The 18,240-nt window shown below is 37.3% G+C and overlaps 2 protein-coding genes across 8 annotated transcripts in view; both read left to right on the top strand.

Moving 5' to 3' along the window:
• LOC124215991 (uncharacterized) overlaps nucleotides 1-10,754 on the top strand; it is a 32,436-nt gene extending 21,682 nt beyond the window's left edge. For all 3 annotated transcript variants that reach the window (XM_069135006.1, XM_046619991.2, XM_046619993.2), the window contains exon 2: nucleotides 5,297-10,754. In XM_069135006.1, the coding sequence (XP_068991107.1) occupies nucleotides 5,297-9,905 (4,609 nt within the window). In that variant the 3' untranslated portion in view covers nucleotides 9,906-10,754. The remainder of the gene's footprint in view (nucleotides 1-5,296) is intronic.
• Nucleotides 10,755-12,616: 1,862 nt separating this feature from the next.
• LOC124215993 (transcription factor MafK-like) lies at nucleotides 12,617-15,492 on the top strand. Of its 5 annotated transcripts, none has more exons than XR_011176833.1 (3): nucleotides 12,617-12,804; nucleotides 12,998-13,231; nucleotides 13,583-13,832. XR_011176833.1 is itself a non-coding variant. In XM_046619996.2 (3 exons), the coding sequence occupies exons 1-3, from the start codon at nucleotides 12,772-12,774 to the stop codon at nucleotides 14,202-14,204; spliced, it is 450 nt and encodes a 149-aa protein (XP_046475952.1). In that variant the 5' UTR covers nucleotides 12,628-12,771; the 3' UTR covers nucleotides 14,205-15,492. The 5 variants fall into 5 exon arrangements, 4 of the variants coding, with proteins under 4 accessions (XP_046475952.1, XP_046475953.1, XP_046475954.1 ...); XM_046619996.2 differs by lacking the exon at nucleotides 13,583-13,832 and adding an exon at nucleotides 13,839-15,492 and having other exon boundaries at nucleotides 12,628-12,804; nucleotides 13,181-13,231; XM_046619998.2 differs by lacking the exon at nucleotides 13,583-13,832 and adding an exon at nucleotides 13,839-15,492 and having other exon boundaries at nucleotides 12,638-12,804.
• Nucleotides 15,493-18,240: the final 2,748 nt, after the last annotated feature.

Here is an 18,240-nt window from a genome sequence, read left to right as displayed (position 1 = left end):
GATTGCCTGGCATAATGATGTGATTTTTTTCTCAAATAGTGGCCCTAATGCCCACTAAAACCTCGCAGCCAAAGATTTTTTCGAACATTATTACTCTCACAATAAAATATATACTGAGAATGTGTCCGAAACACATGTATTTTAAATGGGGAAATCCACCCTGATGGCAGGAGGGGTTAGAGTTGAGGTAAAAATCTGAAAAAATTAAGAAATCATTTTTGAATTATTTGTAGCCGATTTGGAGGAGGGGGTAATCGAAATTCAAAAATGACCATTTTAAGAACCACCCTAACATATATAGACTAGGAATTATTGTTAATATTGATTTAACTTTGATCAGAATTACTCGGCACCATCGAATAAGATCGCTTTTTGTCACACTGTTTTTAGCCAGCGCAGCGTTCAACTACAGACAACAGAGTATGCAGCCAACAACGTTAAATATACTCGTATTAAACGTTGCCGTAACTATACTCACTTTTAGAATATCTTCTCGATCTAATGTCTAGTTCTGTCATGGTTAACACAAACGTGATCTTTCGGACAAGTTTGACCAGATGAGCCTATAATTTGGAAGCGAGGAATCACAGAGGCGTGAATCTAAAATTTTTGGATCATCAGGCCAGTATGACAATAGCACTAAAGCCAGCAATCATATAGCTAGCTTCTCGCATTAGAGATGCAACGAATAGCCATCAAAGCGTATCGGCCGACCGTAACCTGGATGTTCATCGCTTCAATTGAATTGTTTTAAATTGTTGTTGTATCGCAAACTATGCTTGTGTTAGTGAAACAATGGTAAAACAATGTGCTCAGATTATTTTGTATGTAATATACACGCAAAGCATCTACGCATCAGAATCACCAAAAAATTCTAATTTGCGATAATTATCTACAGTTACCGATCTACTCTTACCTCAGAATTAACTTTTATGAATAAGTCAGTGTAGTATTTTCTTCGTGCTATATAGGCTATGCTGATCCCACTCATCATCGTTGACTTATTGTTGCATCTGCTTTGCCCGTGTCCTTAATTTTTTCATGTCCGTTGTTTTTCTGTGTTTTGTGGTTCCACAGCCAGCACTTTAACAATCAGGTAAATTCTTGAAACTTTCTAGAGAGAGAGAGAGAGAGAGAGAGAGAGAGACAGAGAGAGAGAGAGAGAGAGAGAGAGACAGAGAGAGAGAGAGAGAGAGAGAAAGAATTGAAATGTAAATTAATATGTGATGATTCGTATAAAAGAATAACGATAAAATTTACTTACTTATCGAATACACGAAATAGCTAATGACAGTTATAACAATAACAATAATTTATCACATTTTTGCATTAACAAGTACGAGCACGTTTGTTTAGATTACGGTAAATTATATGTATGTACATATATATATTTCAGAAGTGGCGGTTATTATTACGTATATAGCCAAAGTATATCTGATCTATCCGAATTACGGTTTTTTTTTATTAACATCTTTACTGAGGTGATGAGAAAAACTCTCACTGTTGTAAACGGATATTTTTTTTCCACATATTTTAAGTATTAAAAATTTTTATGTTTCACTGTCCTAAAAAAACATAAAATTAAAAAAAAAAAAAATGTTTTAAAATAACTGCGAGAGAATCTCTCTACGCGTTAGTGCTGAAGGGTTAAGAAAATATTTAGAGGCAAAGTTGTTCTCTAGATTTGTAAAATATTTGTGATCACAATCTGTGCAAAAGTATACATAATTTACCATACAGCACAATTTTTTATTTCACACCAAGGTTTCAGACGTGACAACACTGACAAAATAACAAATGCTTTGGCATCGCGAATGTTTTTCTTGTTATTCTGGTTTCATGTGAGAAAAATTGACATTTGCCCTCGCATGTAGAGAAAGAGTATCCATTGTTGGCTAGTGTAAAGTACTTGACCTTTTCTCGACGATAACCTTTCACTTCGAACTGGTTATTGTAGAAACTCTAACAAGCTTGAGCACTTTCTTAAAACTTGTTAAATCTTCAAATTTGCAAGTACAGATCTCACAAGGGAACTTTCTGAAAATAATGCCATACGTATGTATACGCCAATGCACAGATACAAGACTTACAGGTGATGAGCTGCATTAATCATCTCTAAGATTTCTGAGCAAAATGTCTTCCAAAGACTTCAATAGTTAAGCCCTTTATTTATTGGCCTCGTATTCGTTGGCGTAATTAGGGCTTTTCTCGGGAGAGGGGGGCCAAGCCCCCCATCCTTCATTTCGCTTTACGCAAATATGTGCCTAAATTTTACGATGTATGAAACAAAAGAACATACATATTATATTATATATATTCAGAGCAAAAATCACCACACCTTGGAAAAACATTTTTATTTTCTTCTTCAAAGAAAAAAAAAAACAAATATACATTAGGACCAGTAATTGTTTATTAAATGACAAAACATGTTCACAGCAATTTTAATTTTCGCCTTTTTTTCAAAGACCTTTAACATATCATGGGCTGTAATTTTTTTTTCCATTAGAGCAAAGAAGCTATCTAAAACGATAAAATTTTTCCTACATGTATTATCTTATGATATATTGAGAAGGTTTTCTTTCAAAAAACACTGTTCAAATTACTTGACGTTCCGTTTTTTACTTTTTAAAAGTATTCTTGAGGGATATTTTCTAATCGAAAATTTTTAATCTCTTAATTTTGGGCTTTGTGGGATGGGCATTCAACAATCTGGGGGGCCGTGCCCCCCGTTGTTACGCCAATGCTCGTATTTTAATTCCTGACAATGCAAGAAGTAAGCGATCCTTCGACAAGAAGCTTTTCCTTGTGTATCTTGTCAATGATTCATTCAGTAGGTCACAGAGGCCAATGTACTTTTCGACAGCATCAATATAAGTACATAAATTACTGAAGGGTTTTGATAAATATCTGTGAAAAGTATTTTTATTATTTGTTTTAGTTTTGAATTTTGTTATTTGGTTAAGAAATTTATTTTTGCTCAATCTATATAATGACTGACAATGAGAAAAGGGATTATTTCGTATTCTAAATGTTTCAGAATCCACTAAAAGTGTAATATATCTCGTGAACCCGCAGTTGGACGGAACCAAATTTATTTCTCAACATCTATCAACTACAGACTTCCATTTTTTTTGCAACAAGTCTCCCAATTTCGTGGGAATCGATCTTCATTTTTTTTTTATATAGCAATAAAGCTGCTGACTTATTTATTGAAATGACTCGATTACGTGTCCATCGTTTGAACGAAAGGTCTTTCCAAGTTTTTTCCGAAGCTCTCATGAACAAATAACTATTAACGGCGAGCTTTGAAAGTGCAAGTCACGAAATACTAACACCGTGTAGGGAGGTCGAGTTGACTCCATGTAGTAAACAAAACCTGGTAGAATGCGGACGCTTCTTTTTCTCGCGTCACGAACAAAGTGCGTTGATTAGGCTTCTCTCTTATACTACAGTGCATTACGAATGACAGAGCATAGAAATCTCCGAACCTACTTGACATCCCATCTGATGTGAATTCTGAAAAAAATAGTTCGAACTAATCTGCTATCTAAAAATTGTTAGCTAGGGCAAAAACTCGTTGTCAGATTATTCCACGGGCTGATGGGCATACCTTGATAACAGTAATTAAGTTTTTATTCACTATTTTCAGAGAAGGATACTTTTTATGCACGTTTATTTTCAGATAACGGTTCACTGGCGTGCCCCACGTTGGCATACATTTCTTATACCAGATCTTGTCGAGAAGTTAATGAGTTTGAAGCAAACTATGTCGTATCTAAAATCTTCTTTGCTTCAGAAAGAACTGGCGCCTAGTACACACCAATTATTTTGCAAGCTATGTTTGAACAGTGTGAGAGTTTAGTTTTTTAAATAAGTCAATTTTGAATCATAACCGGGAGATTTTTTATGCCGAACACTTTGTGGGGCGTCAAAAAACTGTGATTATAATTAAAAAAAATATTATTTCACCATGTTTTTTTCACGTACCTAATTATATCACAGATTAAACTGCTTCCAAAATTTCACGAACAGTCAAGACAGAATCTAATTGCAAGTAATACTTCCTATTCATCGAGTTCTCGCTAAAAATGACGAGCATGTTAGCTATCCTAGGAATTGAAAGACTTTCACAAAAGTGGAGAAGCAGGATGTGCTCTTCTTAAACTCATGGGACAAGATGCAACAGCAATTTACAGAAATTCCTAGAAATATCCCGGACTGCGGATCAGTAAGATCCCTTTCACCTCCGGCAAAGTCCTAGACTTTCCACCTTTAAAAACGGCGTCAACGTGTCTTCTCATACATTCTTCACGAGTTCATCATCCAGAATTTAGAGGCTGGGTGTTTGATTACGTGTGGTTGTTCTTGAGGTTTGAGTTACGACTGGAGTTGAGTGGCATCGAGACCCGGAAATAGAGAATCATGATAGGAGAAGCCGGGGAATTTCGACAATTTGTGCCGTGACTATACTTTTATTTTCACGCTGAACATAGGAGCTGGGACATGAGCGGAACGTGAGATGACTGGGCCCATCGTGGCACGGTGACCCACTGAATAACTATGACGTAACATACTACGAGTGGGACGTAACGGTTTCTCTCAAGCCGCGTTCCATCGACCAATCACCATCTATCCGTCTATAAAATAACAGAGCTATAATCTAGTCTCTGTCATACCATATAATTATTGACGTTACCTGTACACTTGCATCAAGTATTCAAGTTACACGGTGCGACTGCACCGGATGTACCACTCTACTGAATACTGTACATGCATACTGAGGTGTACTGCATCACAGGTACACGGGTGTATTATTATAATTGTCGTTTCCTACCACGGATTTTTTACACCCAGCACTATTCTCGCGCCACAAATGCCCAGGGGTCCGTTACACTGCTTCAAATATAATACAGTCTGTCCAACATTTTCGCAAATGACATCTGAGGACGCAAAGCTGACCTTGTGGGTCGAGGTTTCCTGCTGATGCTTACGTATTATGTGCGTGTGACGTTATGTACGTGATCATGGACCTGCCTCCCACAGTATTGATAATTTACCGTTGAATAACCGTAAAAACTTATTTCATATAAATATCGGTTGTAATCACGCATAGCTGTTTACTGCGTGTATATATATTGTACACACGTAAGCGCATTCGTAAATGCCGTCGACTCTACGCGATGTAGCTGAAACAGCTAATAATAGAATAGGCATTAATGGCACTTTTTTGGATGCGATTTTTGCTAAGATCATTGTTTTCTGACTGGACTTGAATAATTATGTTTTATTTTTGCAGAAACGAAATGGCGTCGCGAGTGAACTCGTTTTGGACACTGCTCTTCGCGGTGGGATTATTTCAATGCTCCGTGACTGCCGATTCTGGTGTACTTGATCATCTTGACAACACGGACCATCGGAATTCCAACAAAGATCTGGCAATGGCGAGAACACGGGATACTGACGTGGACCTCGATCTTGACCTGCCTCCCGAAGTGGATGTTCCCAGTCCGTCCCCATTGATAGCCGATAGGCTTCAATACAGGATGTCCGGCCTATTTGCATTCAATGGTGGAAAGCCATTTTCATTAGAAAAAGATCCCATAACTGGTAAGATCGATTTTGAAAAGGCTCCATTGAAAACTGTGAATTATACGGCCGAAAATACCAACGCTACTGATTATGATGAATACGATGAAGATTCCTACGTGACTGACGTTCAGTCTGATGATATTTACGATAAAAAGAACATCGATCGCAAAGATGGAAATGTCGAAGGAACGAGACCGAACGAGATAAACCCTTATTCTCCAAGTCTTCACGATTTTTTAAATCTTCCGGTACACTACAGCTCTGGTAAATACAACAAAGAGAAATACCCATTGATATCTAGTTCATATGCAAACACTAAGGTTCAAAGTGGGTTAAACAGTTACAATACCTACAATCATAGACCGTACGAAGATTTGGAGAAAACGACCGAACCACCATTGTACTTTGTAACTCATAAAACTTATCTACCGAAAACAACGACCAAGCCTACGACTACTCAGCGAATCTCGTCACCGCTTCCATCTGCAGCGAGCGCAACAACACTCGGAACGCCTATCACTACGCACACCACGCTATTCACAACAACCACAACGGTACAAAGCACGCAAAAACCTACATCTCCTACTTGGACAACGACTACTTACCCACCGAGAAAACCATCTACTGCTTTCTCATCCCTAAAACCCCCGTCGTCGACACAAAGAATACACGATGATTACTCTAATACTAATTACGATGAAAACTTCGCACCGTTCAAACCAATACCGGGAACTAACTATGGCAACAAACCTGTCAATTCAAATATACCACATTCTCAAAATTCACATGCAAGGCCAATTGTTTCCGATGAGTACGATGATGATTATAGTTATGGAAGCATCGAGGACACTGACAATGATGAAATAAATAACGGAACGCCCACCGAATCATCGATGTACTCAGCCCCGCCCAGCACAGCTTCCACGACAACTCTATCGTTGTCAACTACTACGACATTGGAAAAACAGGAGTCCCCTGATTTGCGGATGAAAGTCAGCAACTCTCCGTCGAAAAAAGGGGGACTCTTTAATTATACAACGAACTTGGCGAATAAACCAACAACGAGCTATAGTCAACCCGTATCGACGGGACCGCCCCCAACTTCTTTGCCTTTGGGTGATAATCACCCTGAAAAGCCATTGCAGCCTTACCCTGGAAATCCGATAGTGCATAATCAAAAGCCGTTCGAAACATCGATCGATAAAACGATCAACAGAAAACCGGAATCTGGAAATAATCCTGTAAGGTTTTTTGAGCATCCAATTTCGAACAATGTAAATCCTGATCTTTCGATAAATATGAACTTAAGACCTTACGAAAATGGAAATGGGCAGATCAGACCTTTAAATGTGAATCCAAATGGCATGAAACAGGTTGAAAGTACGAGTAGCGTGATAATACCACCTGGCCAAGACACAGTTTCATTTGTTCTTGGCAATCAACAAAACGTAGACGGTGGTCACTTCGTAGGTACCGCGATCAGAGAAACTGCTTATGGGTCTAAAAGTGAAGGTCAATTTCAATCTATGTACAACTCACAAGACATCGAACAAAGCCATTCTCAAACAACAAGTGCTTCTAAAAAGCCAGCGACGAATGTACCCGTTGCTTTGGCGTCAGTGGCAATTCATCCGAACCCCATTTCAACAGAAGTTGGTCAGAAAAACCCAGCATTACAGAATAATATTGAGCAGCATAACTTGAACTTCAACCCTCAGAACAGACCTTATCCTCCCAAGATTAACGGAGTTGAGCCACCAAATCCTGGTCCATTGCCATCTTTCGTAAATTCACCGTCACTTTATCCAAACACTGTTTTGAATAATCCATCGGCAGTATTACCCGGTACTCCAAATCCGGGAAGATTGAATATTGTGCATCCACAAAGTGGACCTTCAGAAACTTCTCTCAATCTTGGGGTCAGGACATCATTGAATGTACCTTCTTTGAACATAGGATCAAGGCCTTTCCAGAATGAAGTAGTAAACATACGAAACGTTCCAGTTGAAGCCTCTCTAAACCTTGGAGTAAGACCTTCTTCAAGTGCCTCTTCGGAAATTGATAGAGCGCATAATCAAAATGACAAGCATGTAGTTTTCGGTGGTTCAATTGAAAATCCTCATACAAATCCGCAAAATGGGTACGTTGTTTTTCCGGGTAACAGTCACGAAAGACCAGTCGAAGAACACGTTATTGTTATAAACGAAGCTGATGGGTCTGTACAAGAATTTTCACCTACAATAAAGGGTACACCAACCCTTGACCATACTCAAGAACAAAGCGAAAACTTACCAAAACTATCTGAAAATCTAACTCCTCCAGATGAACCAATCGATAGACAATCGGAACGCCCGTCAGGATTATATTCTTCGAGACCTTTTGACGGCCGTCCAAGGCCTTACTACCCGCCGAGACCTGATTTTCTCCGACCACCTAGATTACCACCGCATTCTAAACCTGGTCCTGCGGATGGCAACTTCAAAAGACCGTCGCTCCAAGACTCCAAGTTGCCTAATATTCTGCCTCAGTTCAGACCGAACTCAAAATCTTCGCACGGTCATCATGGATCCGAATCAATCGGTACTATACCTGCGGTTTATGGACCAGGGAGGCAGCCTATGTTGGGAAGGAGACCGTCGCTGCCATATTTGCAGAGATTAAGTCCACCCCCACCACCACAACCATCAGTACATGCTTTGAGATTGGTTTCTGATAGTGACCCTCGGTTTCGCGACTCCGCACAAATAGAGGGGCAGAAGTATCAAGGTGCTCTTCTGGTCGACAAGCGTTACCAAGGTCATCCGTCTTTAGATAATCAGCAATTTCGAAATCCAGTACCGGACAATCCGCATTTCCCAAATTCCTTCTCAAAAAAGGAAAAATTCAAGGAGCCAGATTCACTTTACAAGCGATTTCGCACACCCTTGTCGCAAAGTGACCGATATCAGGGCCTCCCAGGAACGGAGAATGATCAATTTACCGAGCAGAAACTTCGAAGGAACGCTGAAACAGAGTCAGAAGAAATTTCTGGATTCGAGAAGTTCTCTGCCGAACCACCGCAGATACCATCGAGGACTCTAACTAACAGACGATCAAGTACCGACCTCAAAGACGTTCCTCAGGTGACTACTTTGCAGATGATTCAACAACAAGGTGGGCTCGATGAGAAAGTGGTGAAGCCGAACCTCCCACCACCGTTTAGAGTAAAGTTCAGTAAAGGTGAAGATAACTTTGACGACGATGATGACGATAGCCGTAGCACGGACAATGACAATAATGAAGAAGAAAAGCGGCCAGTCTATGTCGTATATCCCATGAATTCTGTGGTTAGCCATAAAGATGATTCACAAACTGACGATGAAAGTGTTGTAGTTGGTACTAGAGGGCCACATCGACCTTTACCTCCAGATACCCTTGCGTCATCAAAAGATGAGGAGGAAGAAGATGGAATAGGACTACCTCTGTTACGAGACAAAACCATTCTGCATCCGCAAAACAGGCCTCACCCTAGTTCGTCATTAAAATCTGATTTCCCTTATCCTCTGGAGAGGCCTGACGCATCGTTACTGATAACCCAAGAGAAGCCATTACTTGTACCGAGTGACAAGATCGATGAGGAGGTTGACGATGAAAATACAAATGTCAAACAACACGACGACACGAGTATCAATCTGATACCTTACTTGCAGGATTACATGCCCTTTCTGATGAGGAAAACTGAGGCTCCAACTGTGAGAGACAAGCCTGCAAAATTTGACAATTTGTGGCTTCAAGAAGATTCGGACCCGAGAATCATCAACAAACCAAGTGATGATGAAGCACCGCTTTATAGAGCTCCAATTTCTGTGACTTTGAAGACTGTGCAGCCGACAACTGTAACACCCATTGCTTACGCGTTTACGCCGACGGATGATACTCCAGATAATAAAAAATTAGAACCTTCTGAATTGATTGAGGTTATGTCGGATGAATTAAAAGACGATATGTCGGGTAAAAATCCCGTCTTACCGTCTCAGCAGCCCTCAAGTTCCTCGAGTTCCGCACCATCGCCACAAAACTTTATGGCGCCATTCATGGCTAGTGTCAGTGCCGAAGCACCTTCTAGCAATGGCTGGAGCGTCGTGGCCAAGCCTGAATCAAATGACAGATCTGACGAACAAGAGAAAGAGGACGAAACACAAACCGAACAGAGTGAATTTGATATTGAAAACTTCAAACCACAACTTTTCGGGGGATTCAAACCAATTTATGAATTTCCGGCAGCCGGTGATTCTACTCCAAAGCCTGCAATTGATCTAGAATCTCAGCAAGACTAGAATTAAGGTCCACATTATAATTAACGTCGAGAAATCCATGGCATTTGTACAATCACGTTGTACTAAAACAGTCGTTTAAGTAGCATGCGAGTTTTAGTCACGAGATTATTCAATTAAGTTTTTTACGAAACGACTCTGCAAAACTTTGTATTCTTCTGATTTGCATTCTTGAACTGAAATGTTTTGAAATTTTTTTGACAAAAAATATCAATAATGCAATTTGGAACTATACCAATCGGTGGTAGAGAAGGTCTTAGCGATCTTCAGGGAAAAGATAATCATTAGGTTACGTTTATTTATGTATATAGGATTAAGGAACAACCTTTCGCAGTAGTTTCGTCATTCGGTTTTTTTTTTTATCATTGATTACTTGGAATCTATTTTTATTTGCTAGTACTTCGAAGGTCGATTCAGTATCGAGGACCGTAAAGGATTCGACTGATAATGAACAGCTCAAGATCCTACCATTTAATTTACATCAACCTATTAAATATTAACTGAATATTATATTCATCGAGTATTTATATATATTTATTTAAATTAATACTTACAATTTCATGTATTTATAACAAAAGTTCACAAAAAATGGATGCTGAATTGTTGTACGTAATATAAAATGTCACCAACTATACTAAGGAATAAAATTATTTATCATGTCTGGTATCATAAATTAGAGATGGCATCACAATTCTAATATCGCATCATCACATGGATAAACTTATAATAAGCTAGAATTATTTAATTATGTTTGTAAATTGACTGAATCTATGTACATCTCATATTGAATTGTCAAACTTGTCAGTGGCAATAAAACTATTTCCAAGAATAAGTAACAAAATTCCTTCTCTCAATAACTTCTTCTTTTGTTTTCATTGATAAAATTTGGTATTTGTCCAACATTATTCCCAATAAAAATTATGGTAGCCAAAATATGTTGAGCAAATCATAAGGAAATTCGGGTCTGTCCGAAATCTCTTCGAATGTAGTCTCAAATATTTTTTTTCGTATCATGTTCTACTTCAGAGCTAAATTTAATTTATTTAGAAAAACTTTAAATTCCAAGAACTATGATTCAAGAATTGAGTGGACTTTCGAATACTAATTACTTGACTAACTTTTAGAGTTGAATTGAAATAGATGAAAAGAATGGGTAAAAGAAAACTGCAATCCATTTCTGACAACGATGTGGAGAAAAAACGTTTTACGAACATAAAGGTCCAGAGAAAGTCAACAAAAGAGTCATAATAACAGGAAAATAGTTAATTTCAATGGAAAGAGAGAAAAAACATTCCACGATACATGTAGAGGTGATGATAATTTTCATCAATTAATAATACGTGGCTCAGTTCAAGGGGATTCAAGCTTTTCAAAATCTAGTAGGGGAATGCAATGTACAGATAACTCTGTAGTTTCGAAATGTACGTCTATCTCTTATCCTTTTACGTCATGGGCTTCGGAAATCGTTGATGCTATTTAGAATTCAGCAAATAAATTATATATTCATAAATAGCTAGACGTGGAGTTGGACACGTAAATGAAGATTATATAGTACTTCTTACTTAACGATTTATGAATTGAAAACGAATATCACAGTGTCCTCTATGTATTACGACATGACATTTGACCCTGTAATTTTTAGGCCTATATTTGACGAAAATAGCAAAATATTGGTATGCCACATTTGAAGAATGGATTACTTGGCTTGTTTCGTGAATTTGATTCCGGCAAATATTTGACGAAAATAGTATTGTATTAATTATAATTACTCGTAATTTACTGCGTGACAAACATTGATAAAAAAACAAATAAAATATGTGTACGAAATAATTTCATATATAGTAAGTAACATTGCATAGTAATCATTGAGTAGTAATCAGTCAAATTAGAAATACGATGTGTGTAGAGAGTAACCCTTTTTATATTTCTTGCAAAAGCTAATTTTCATATTATCAACAAAAATTTATTTTGAAAATATATTTATAATTACTATGAAGGTAGTAGATATCATGAGAATTCGTGAATCTGATCAATGATTAAAGGGACCCGCAAGTGAAATTCTAGCCTTACGATACATATATGCTACGAAGCTGCTGATTTTTTTTTTTTGTAAATATTTTTGGATAAGGAATGATGCCCCACATCGAAAAATAAATCCGGAAAAATCTAAGTTACTTTCGAATTTGATATTTTTGAACGAGGAAGAATGTCGCAAACTACGCATAGCTGGTAACTTCTACTCGTCATAGTGATTTAAAAAGAAAATTTGGATTTGGTAAAATTATTTTTGGTCAAGGCTGTTTGTACTGACTCCTCTCATGCGTTGGTGGCTAAAAAAAGTACTTGACAATAATTTTTAGCAGGGCAAACCTTGACTTAACGTTTAAAAACGAAAATTATGAATTTTTTTCAATACGGTTATTATGGGGTGAACGACTGTGATCCATGAATTGCTCCATGCAATTACCATGTTCAAAATTGGGGTGAATAAACTCTGATAGGCTGTGGAATAATACCGAAATGCGAACTACCCCACAGGATTAGTTGCAACAATCGTAGCGCTTTTCTAAGTATATCACGATATTCTGCTTTCGTCATAAAATAAATGGGGTTTGAATTTTGTTTAACGAGTGTCACACGTGTAAGTCGCAGCCTGGGAATTGGCAATACTTGCACGATATGATCAGACTGCGCGAGAAATATGTTTTTGGAATAGGTAGTTGTTAACTTGAGAACTAGCCAAACGAAACTCAGTAACTCAGGTTAGTGCCTCCACAATGACGAAGCATAATACTGGGAAAAGCGTAAAACTCGAAGAAATAATTGCTGCAGGCCGTGGAGTCGGCGAAAACCTGATACACGCTGGAATATGCCCTTGGAACGGAAAAAATTCAGTAAAATGGTGAGTTTTGTCCATAACAAAAACATTCGGTTTGTTATTGGCTTCCATTTTTCATGTATCGCTTGTATCGAAGAGTAGCCTACACGTTAACCTACATTTCTTACACACGCATTACCTTCTATATGCGGTTTCAGAAACCAGGCTTTCATTGCAAACTAATAAAGATTACGAGAAAATTTGAAACTTTGTTCAGGTAATGTCGTTTCCGGACGGTTACGATCCTACTGAAATGCAAAAGAAAGAAAAAAACAAACTGACTACATTCATACACTGACCCAGGAAGAACCAAAATGGATGACGTTCCATTTATTTTACGATTTCGTGAATAAAACTCAAGTCTGTAGTAGAGATGGATTTTTAGCAACATTTCTTATAGGAGGAATATAGCCGGAAGAAAGAAGAACTAGAAAAGAGGGATTCATTTATGGTACAGTTTCAAAACAAAAAAAAAAAAAAACTAGCTGGAAGTTCAAACTTTAATGTATACTTAATTTAATGTATATTATACAGGGTTGACCCTTAATGTGGTCATTATCGAATTCTGTTGCTCTCTTGCCAAGACGTCCCGAAATAAAGAAAAAAAAACTTAGCCTTATCCCTCAGGCTTTTATGTCAATTTTACGCTCTGTACCGACGTCTTTGAATTTTTTCACTTGAAAAACATAATCATTGTCTACTTGGCAATGCATTTGTTTCCCTATAGCTGTATTGCATCAAAATCAAGAACAAAATTTCCAGAAATTAATTAACTGAAGTGTCAGCAATCCTATATTTTTAGGGAAATTCTTGAAGTCGGCGCGGAACATAGAATTGACTCGGAAGTCTGTGGTTTCGGAAACATTTTTAAAAATGTCATCGTTGGATACTTCAACCCATGGAAACAACAAAAGTTGATAATCATATTAAGGATGACCCTAATACAATACATAGAAACACGTACAGAGTCTGAGCAATGTTGTACATCAAGATGTAGATAAGTGTATTACAACCAATGCGAATGCTTTTCTATTGATTTTGTTTGGATATAATTACAGGAGCCATTGTCTCCAGGACCCTGCCTTGATATTAGTGATGATGAACTTGTCACAATATCGGTACGCGACTTGAATCGTCAACTTAAACTTCGTGGATTGACAAGAGAAGAGATTGTGCGCATGAAGCAGCGGAGAAGAACATTGAAGAACCGTGGATATGCAGCGAGTTGCCGTATTAAACGTATCGAACAGAAGGATGAGCTTGAGTCCGAGAAAAGCCAAGAGTACCGGGACATGGAAGCGATGCAAGAAGATAATGAGAGAATGAGGGAAGAAGTTGAATCTTGGCGTGCTAAGTATAATGCACTGAAAAAATTTGCTATTGAAAAAAAAATTTACATTCCACCAGAACTAGAGACCATGTAAACAAAAGTTTTGTACTACATCTTTGTGATATAACATTTATTTTGTTTAAGTATATCGTTTTCCGCACCAGCATTCCACTTAATCAGTGCTAAAATGGCCTTTATTATATTTATTAATGAAATGTAAAGAGTTATGATTGCAAAATCACTGTACTTATAATTTAGTTGATTCAATTGGATATGTGCAACACGAAAGCTGAAATCTTTAAATAATGATGGTGTTTTAAAGGAATTCTTATAGGAAATAAAATTTTGTATTAACGAAAGTATTCTATCTATTGAATAGTAGATGATGAAGCAAAGAGACTAACTAGGTCTTTTTACACTGAGCGCAAGTTTATGATATGAGTCATCAACGAGTGTGTGCATGAGCCAAAGACGAATATTGCAATTACGTGAGGCAAAAAAGATTGCGTCTCTGGTGCACACGATACTTTATGTCACAACCTCATGGTTTGCAAGTTTTGTTTTATTGTGCAGTACAAAAAAAGGACACTTTAGTACTAGGGCGTAAAAATAAAAAGTTTTATACTGTGATGTTCTTTTTTTATACTATTGCAGAACCGATTACTTTACATATAAAAAAGGTGCGTAAGCCATAATTGCGTTACACAAAAATAAGTAAGTGAAATTCAAAATTTTGTGATACCTCATCTCTTGGAGTTAGATATAGTCGAACTGATAACAGTTTCCATGGATTTTTTATCTTACAAATATATGTATAACGTTTGAAATCTACAAAAACAATTTTTTAATATTTTTTTCCAATTCATGAAACTCGATTCTTTATTTCAATTTAAATTTTTATGTACAAAATAGACTGCCAACATCTGTTTTCATCTAACTCATAGATCATTTTTAAATAATCGAGTTTAGCTAGGGTTTTTTAATTGAAGCAACTGTTGATTCGATTCCATGCAACTGATTTTACTTTGTACTCAATTACGCACGGCAATATAACACGCACCCTGATTTTCATGATCATACTTTAAGTGCCGAATCAATACCTAAAACAAATATGTATTGTAACTTGTCACAAATGTTTTTTAAAAACATATTTGGACCTTAGCAGTATCCTTTTGGATGATTGACATTTAGAATTCTTCCTCTGTTGGTAGTAAGGGCAGAATGAAAACCAGATCGAGTAACAAACAAATTTGATCTCGAAATCCTTGTTTTAAATTATATAAGCCAAGAGATGAATGGAAAAGCATTAGCCAATTGTATAATTTAAAATAATGTTCTATCTCAACTTCAAAATATATATAACTATCATATTTACACTTAAATTCAGTTATTATCGTATTTTATTTCATAAACTTTAGTCAGATACAAATATCAAGACTTATAATTAGTTATTTGTACTTTGTTATCACTTAACCAATTTTTCTATTAGATTCATACAACATAAAAGTTTAAGGATTTACAAACATGAAAGTTATTAGCTCTCGTTAAATTCAATTTTTATCTTACTCTGCGTATTGTTGAACAATATATTTGTAGTTTGAGTAATTATCGAATTAATAGTATATTCGTAATTAGCTCTCATCACATTTCTAAACATGTGAGAGATAGATTGCAAGAATTATAAACAGGAGTTTAGATACCGATTTTTTATAACTTATTCGAATGAGAAAACTATTTCTATATGAATGCACTCAGGCAGTTTCTTTTCTCTAGAATCATAAGAAATGCACAGGGGGATTATTACGGGTTTTCACATTTCTTACCACCCAAGCATTCTCATTGGTTGACTAAATTTAGCAAAGCAATCAGAATGCTTGGAAGGTGGGAAATGTGAAAAGTGAAATACCGTAATAATTCCCCAGGTGTTCTTTGGACTTATGAATTGCCGTTGTGCGCCGTTTTGCTACAATAGTCAGAGAGCAATAGTACTGAAATAGGGACAGTTATAAAACGATTTCCCACAGTCCAATCCAGGTTAACCGATTATGGTGCCGACCCATGTAGGGCCGAATCGCCGGAATACGCAATGACGGAACGGAATGGACAGAAAAGTCACTAGAATCCACGTTCCGGTAATTTCATTCTGTCGTATTTTTACGGAATGGTAGATCCGTCCGGTATCCGCATATTATAACATTCTGTTTCATAGACATACCTATAAGAATAGACCGCGTGACCGGGTCATAGACTCATATGAGAAGTCGATAGCGGAATAGAAAGAGAAAATTGCATATGAGACCGCTCTGTCTTCGTCTAGTCGTGCATGCGCGGTCACGCGTACACACTACGAGGTCAACTTTTACAAGGTCAAAGCCAAAGAATACGCGTGCAGAACAATAAACTGACGATTTTTAAATGCCAATAATTTGGTTAAGTATTTTAAAATTATTTATAAGTATTTAATAACCAATGTCAAATGAGCCAAAAAGAATATTCGTGCAAGATATGCTATTAAATTTCTTGTAAAATAATATTTTTATATATTACGAAAATATAATATTTTTTTACGGCATAATCGACTCCGATAATAAAACGGTTTCATCTAATATTCTTGAACATAAAAGTGTCAATAATGTGGTTAGAACCTATCTGGTCCTTGAGAAAAGAAGCAAAATCAAGGTAATTATACGACCATAAAATATCAAGAACAAAAATATACTCCACGAAATCTTTGTACGGTCTTGAAATTTCAAAGTACGGTCCAGTTTCACTTCGAGTATGACCTGTTGCCACCAAAGGGTTGGCAACGCTGTATCGAAAAGTACTAACCACGGTCGTACATACAGACAGGTCTGGAAACTCTGGCGGTGGGGGGCGACTCACTTATCGAGTCCGCTTTCAATAATTCTTAGATTGGCCGCAAGGGTCGCTGTAACCTAGTAGGGTCACCTGTGTTACCTGTGAGCGGCAGAGATAGAAAAAATTTCTCTCTGTTGGCGCAAGCGCGCTACAGCCTAACCGGCCCTACTATATAGAAGCGATAGCGACACAGTGCCGAAAGCGTAAACTACAAATTGATTCAATATGTGAGTCACTCCTAGCCACGGTCTTATATGTATACGGAATTTCCAGACTTGTATGTAAGACCGTGGTACTGACGGTTGCTGGAGTGCAAGATGGTCATCCTCCATCTTTGGCGGCACTGGCACCGATTGTCGCCTCAGACTGACCAATCAAAAGAAAATGCTTTCACTTCCAGTTTAAGTATGCTATCACGAGAGGTTATGCAAGAACTTCTCTGATTACCTAACAAAATAACCGCTACACACTTCCGTTGACATTATAGAACACCATTTTGCTTTTGATGACTAGCTACTAGCGACTTACGTCTTCCAGCAGCGGCTTACGACCACTGACGACTCACCGACAACGACTGATTGTAGACCTGGCCTAAAGGCACTCTCCGATAATTGCAGAAGTTAGACAGTACATTTAATCATGAAGATACAGCTAGACGCACAGTAGTTTTGGGGTCACCAAGTACCGACAAGCATTGAAATGCAGTGGACACTGGATGTTCAATCGCGTTGTTGGGATAACGGGGGAAAGGAATGATCGTAGGATTGAAGAATAAAATTACCTTATCTTTTGAAGTTGTTTGAAACTTGATGAGCGAATCGATGTAGTGATGATTTTTGCAGAATAACAAATTTTATATGTCAGAATATTTTACTTAAATTGAATTTATTTTATAATCAGAATCAAATACAAATTGTAGTACTGTATTTTAATCTAATAGAACAAAACGGCAAGGTGAAGTTTGCTGTTACGTTCGGTAGAGTAACTTTGTAAAAGAAATTCAGAATGCAAGCGGCAAGAGGATTATACTACGAGACTGTATCGAGAGCAGGATAGCAAATTTAAAGATACGAAACAAGTGAGCGCATTTGCGCTTGGTACTCGTACACAAACTGTAGTACGGTATTTTAATCTGAAAGAACAGAATAGAAGGCGAAGTTCACTGTTACTCTGAGTAGAGTAACTTTGTAAAAGGAATTTAGAATGCAAGAAGCAAGAGGATTGTATCACGAGACTGTATAGAGAGGAAGATAGCAAATTTAGAGATAGGA

Source organism: Neodiprion pinetum, chromosome 4, assembly GCF_021155775.2.
Source record: "Neodiprion pinetum isolate iyNeoPine1 chromosome 4, iyNeoPine1.2, whole genome shotgun sequence".
Classification (NCBI taxonomy): domain Eukaryota; kingdom Metazoa; phylum Arthropoda; class Insecta; order Hymenoptera; family Diprionidae; genus Neodiprion; species Neodiprion pinetum.
Note: the sequence above shows the minus strand (reverse complement) of the source record. Positions and strands in the feature narration are given on the sequence as shown.

Coding starts and splice junctions, on each gene's coding strand:
- LOC124215993 (XM_046619996.2), top strand. CDS start 12,772: ATGCCCTTGGAACGGAAAAAATTCAGTAAAATG. Junction 12,805..13,180: donor GGAAAAAATTCAGTAAAATG/GTGAGTTTTGTC, acceptor CATTTCTTATAG/GAGGAATATAGCCGGAAGAA. Junction 13,232..13,838: donor AAAAGAGGGATTCATTTATG/GTACAGTTTCAA, acceptor ATATAATTACAG/GAGCCATTGTCTCCAGGACC.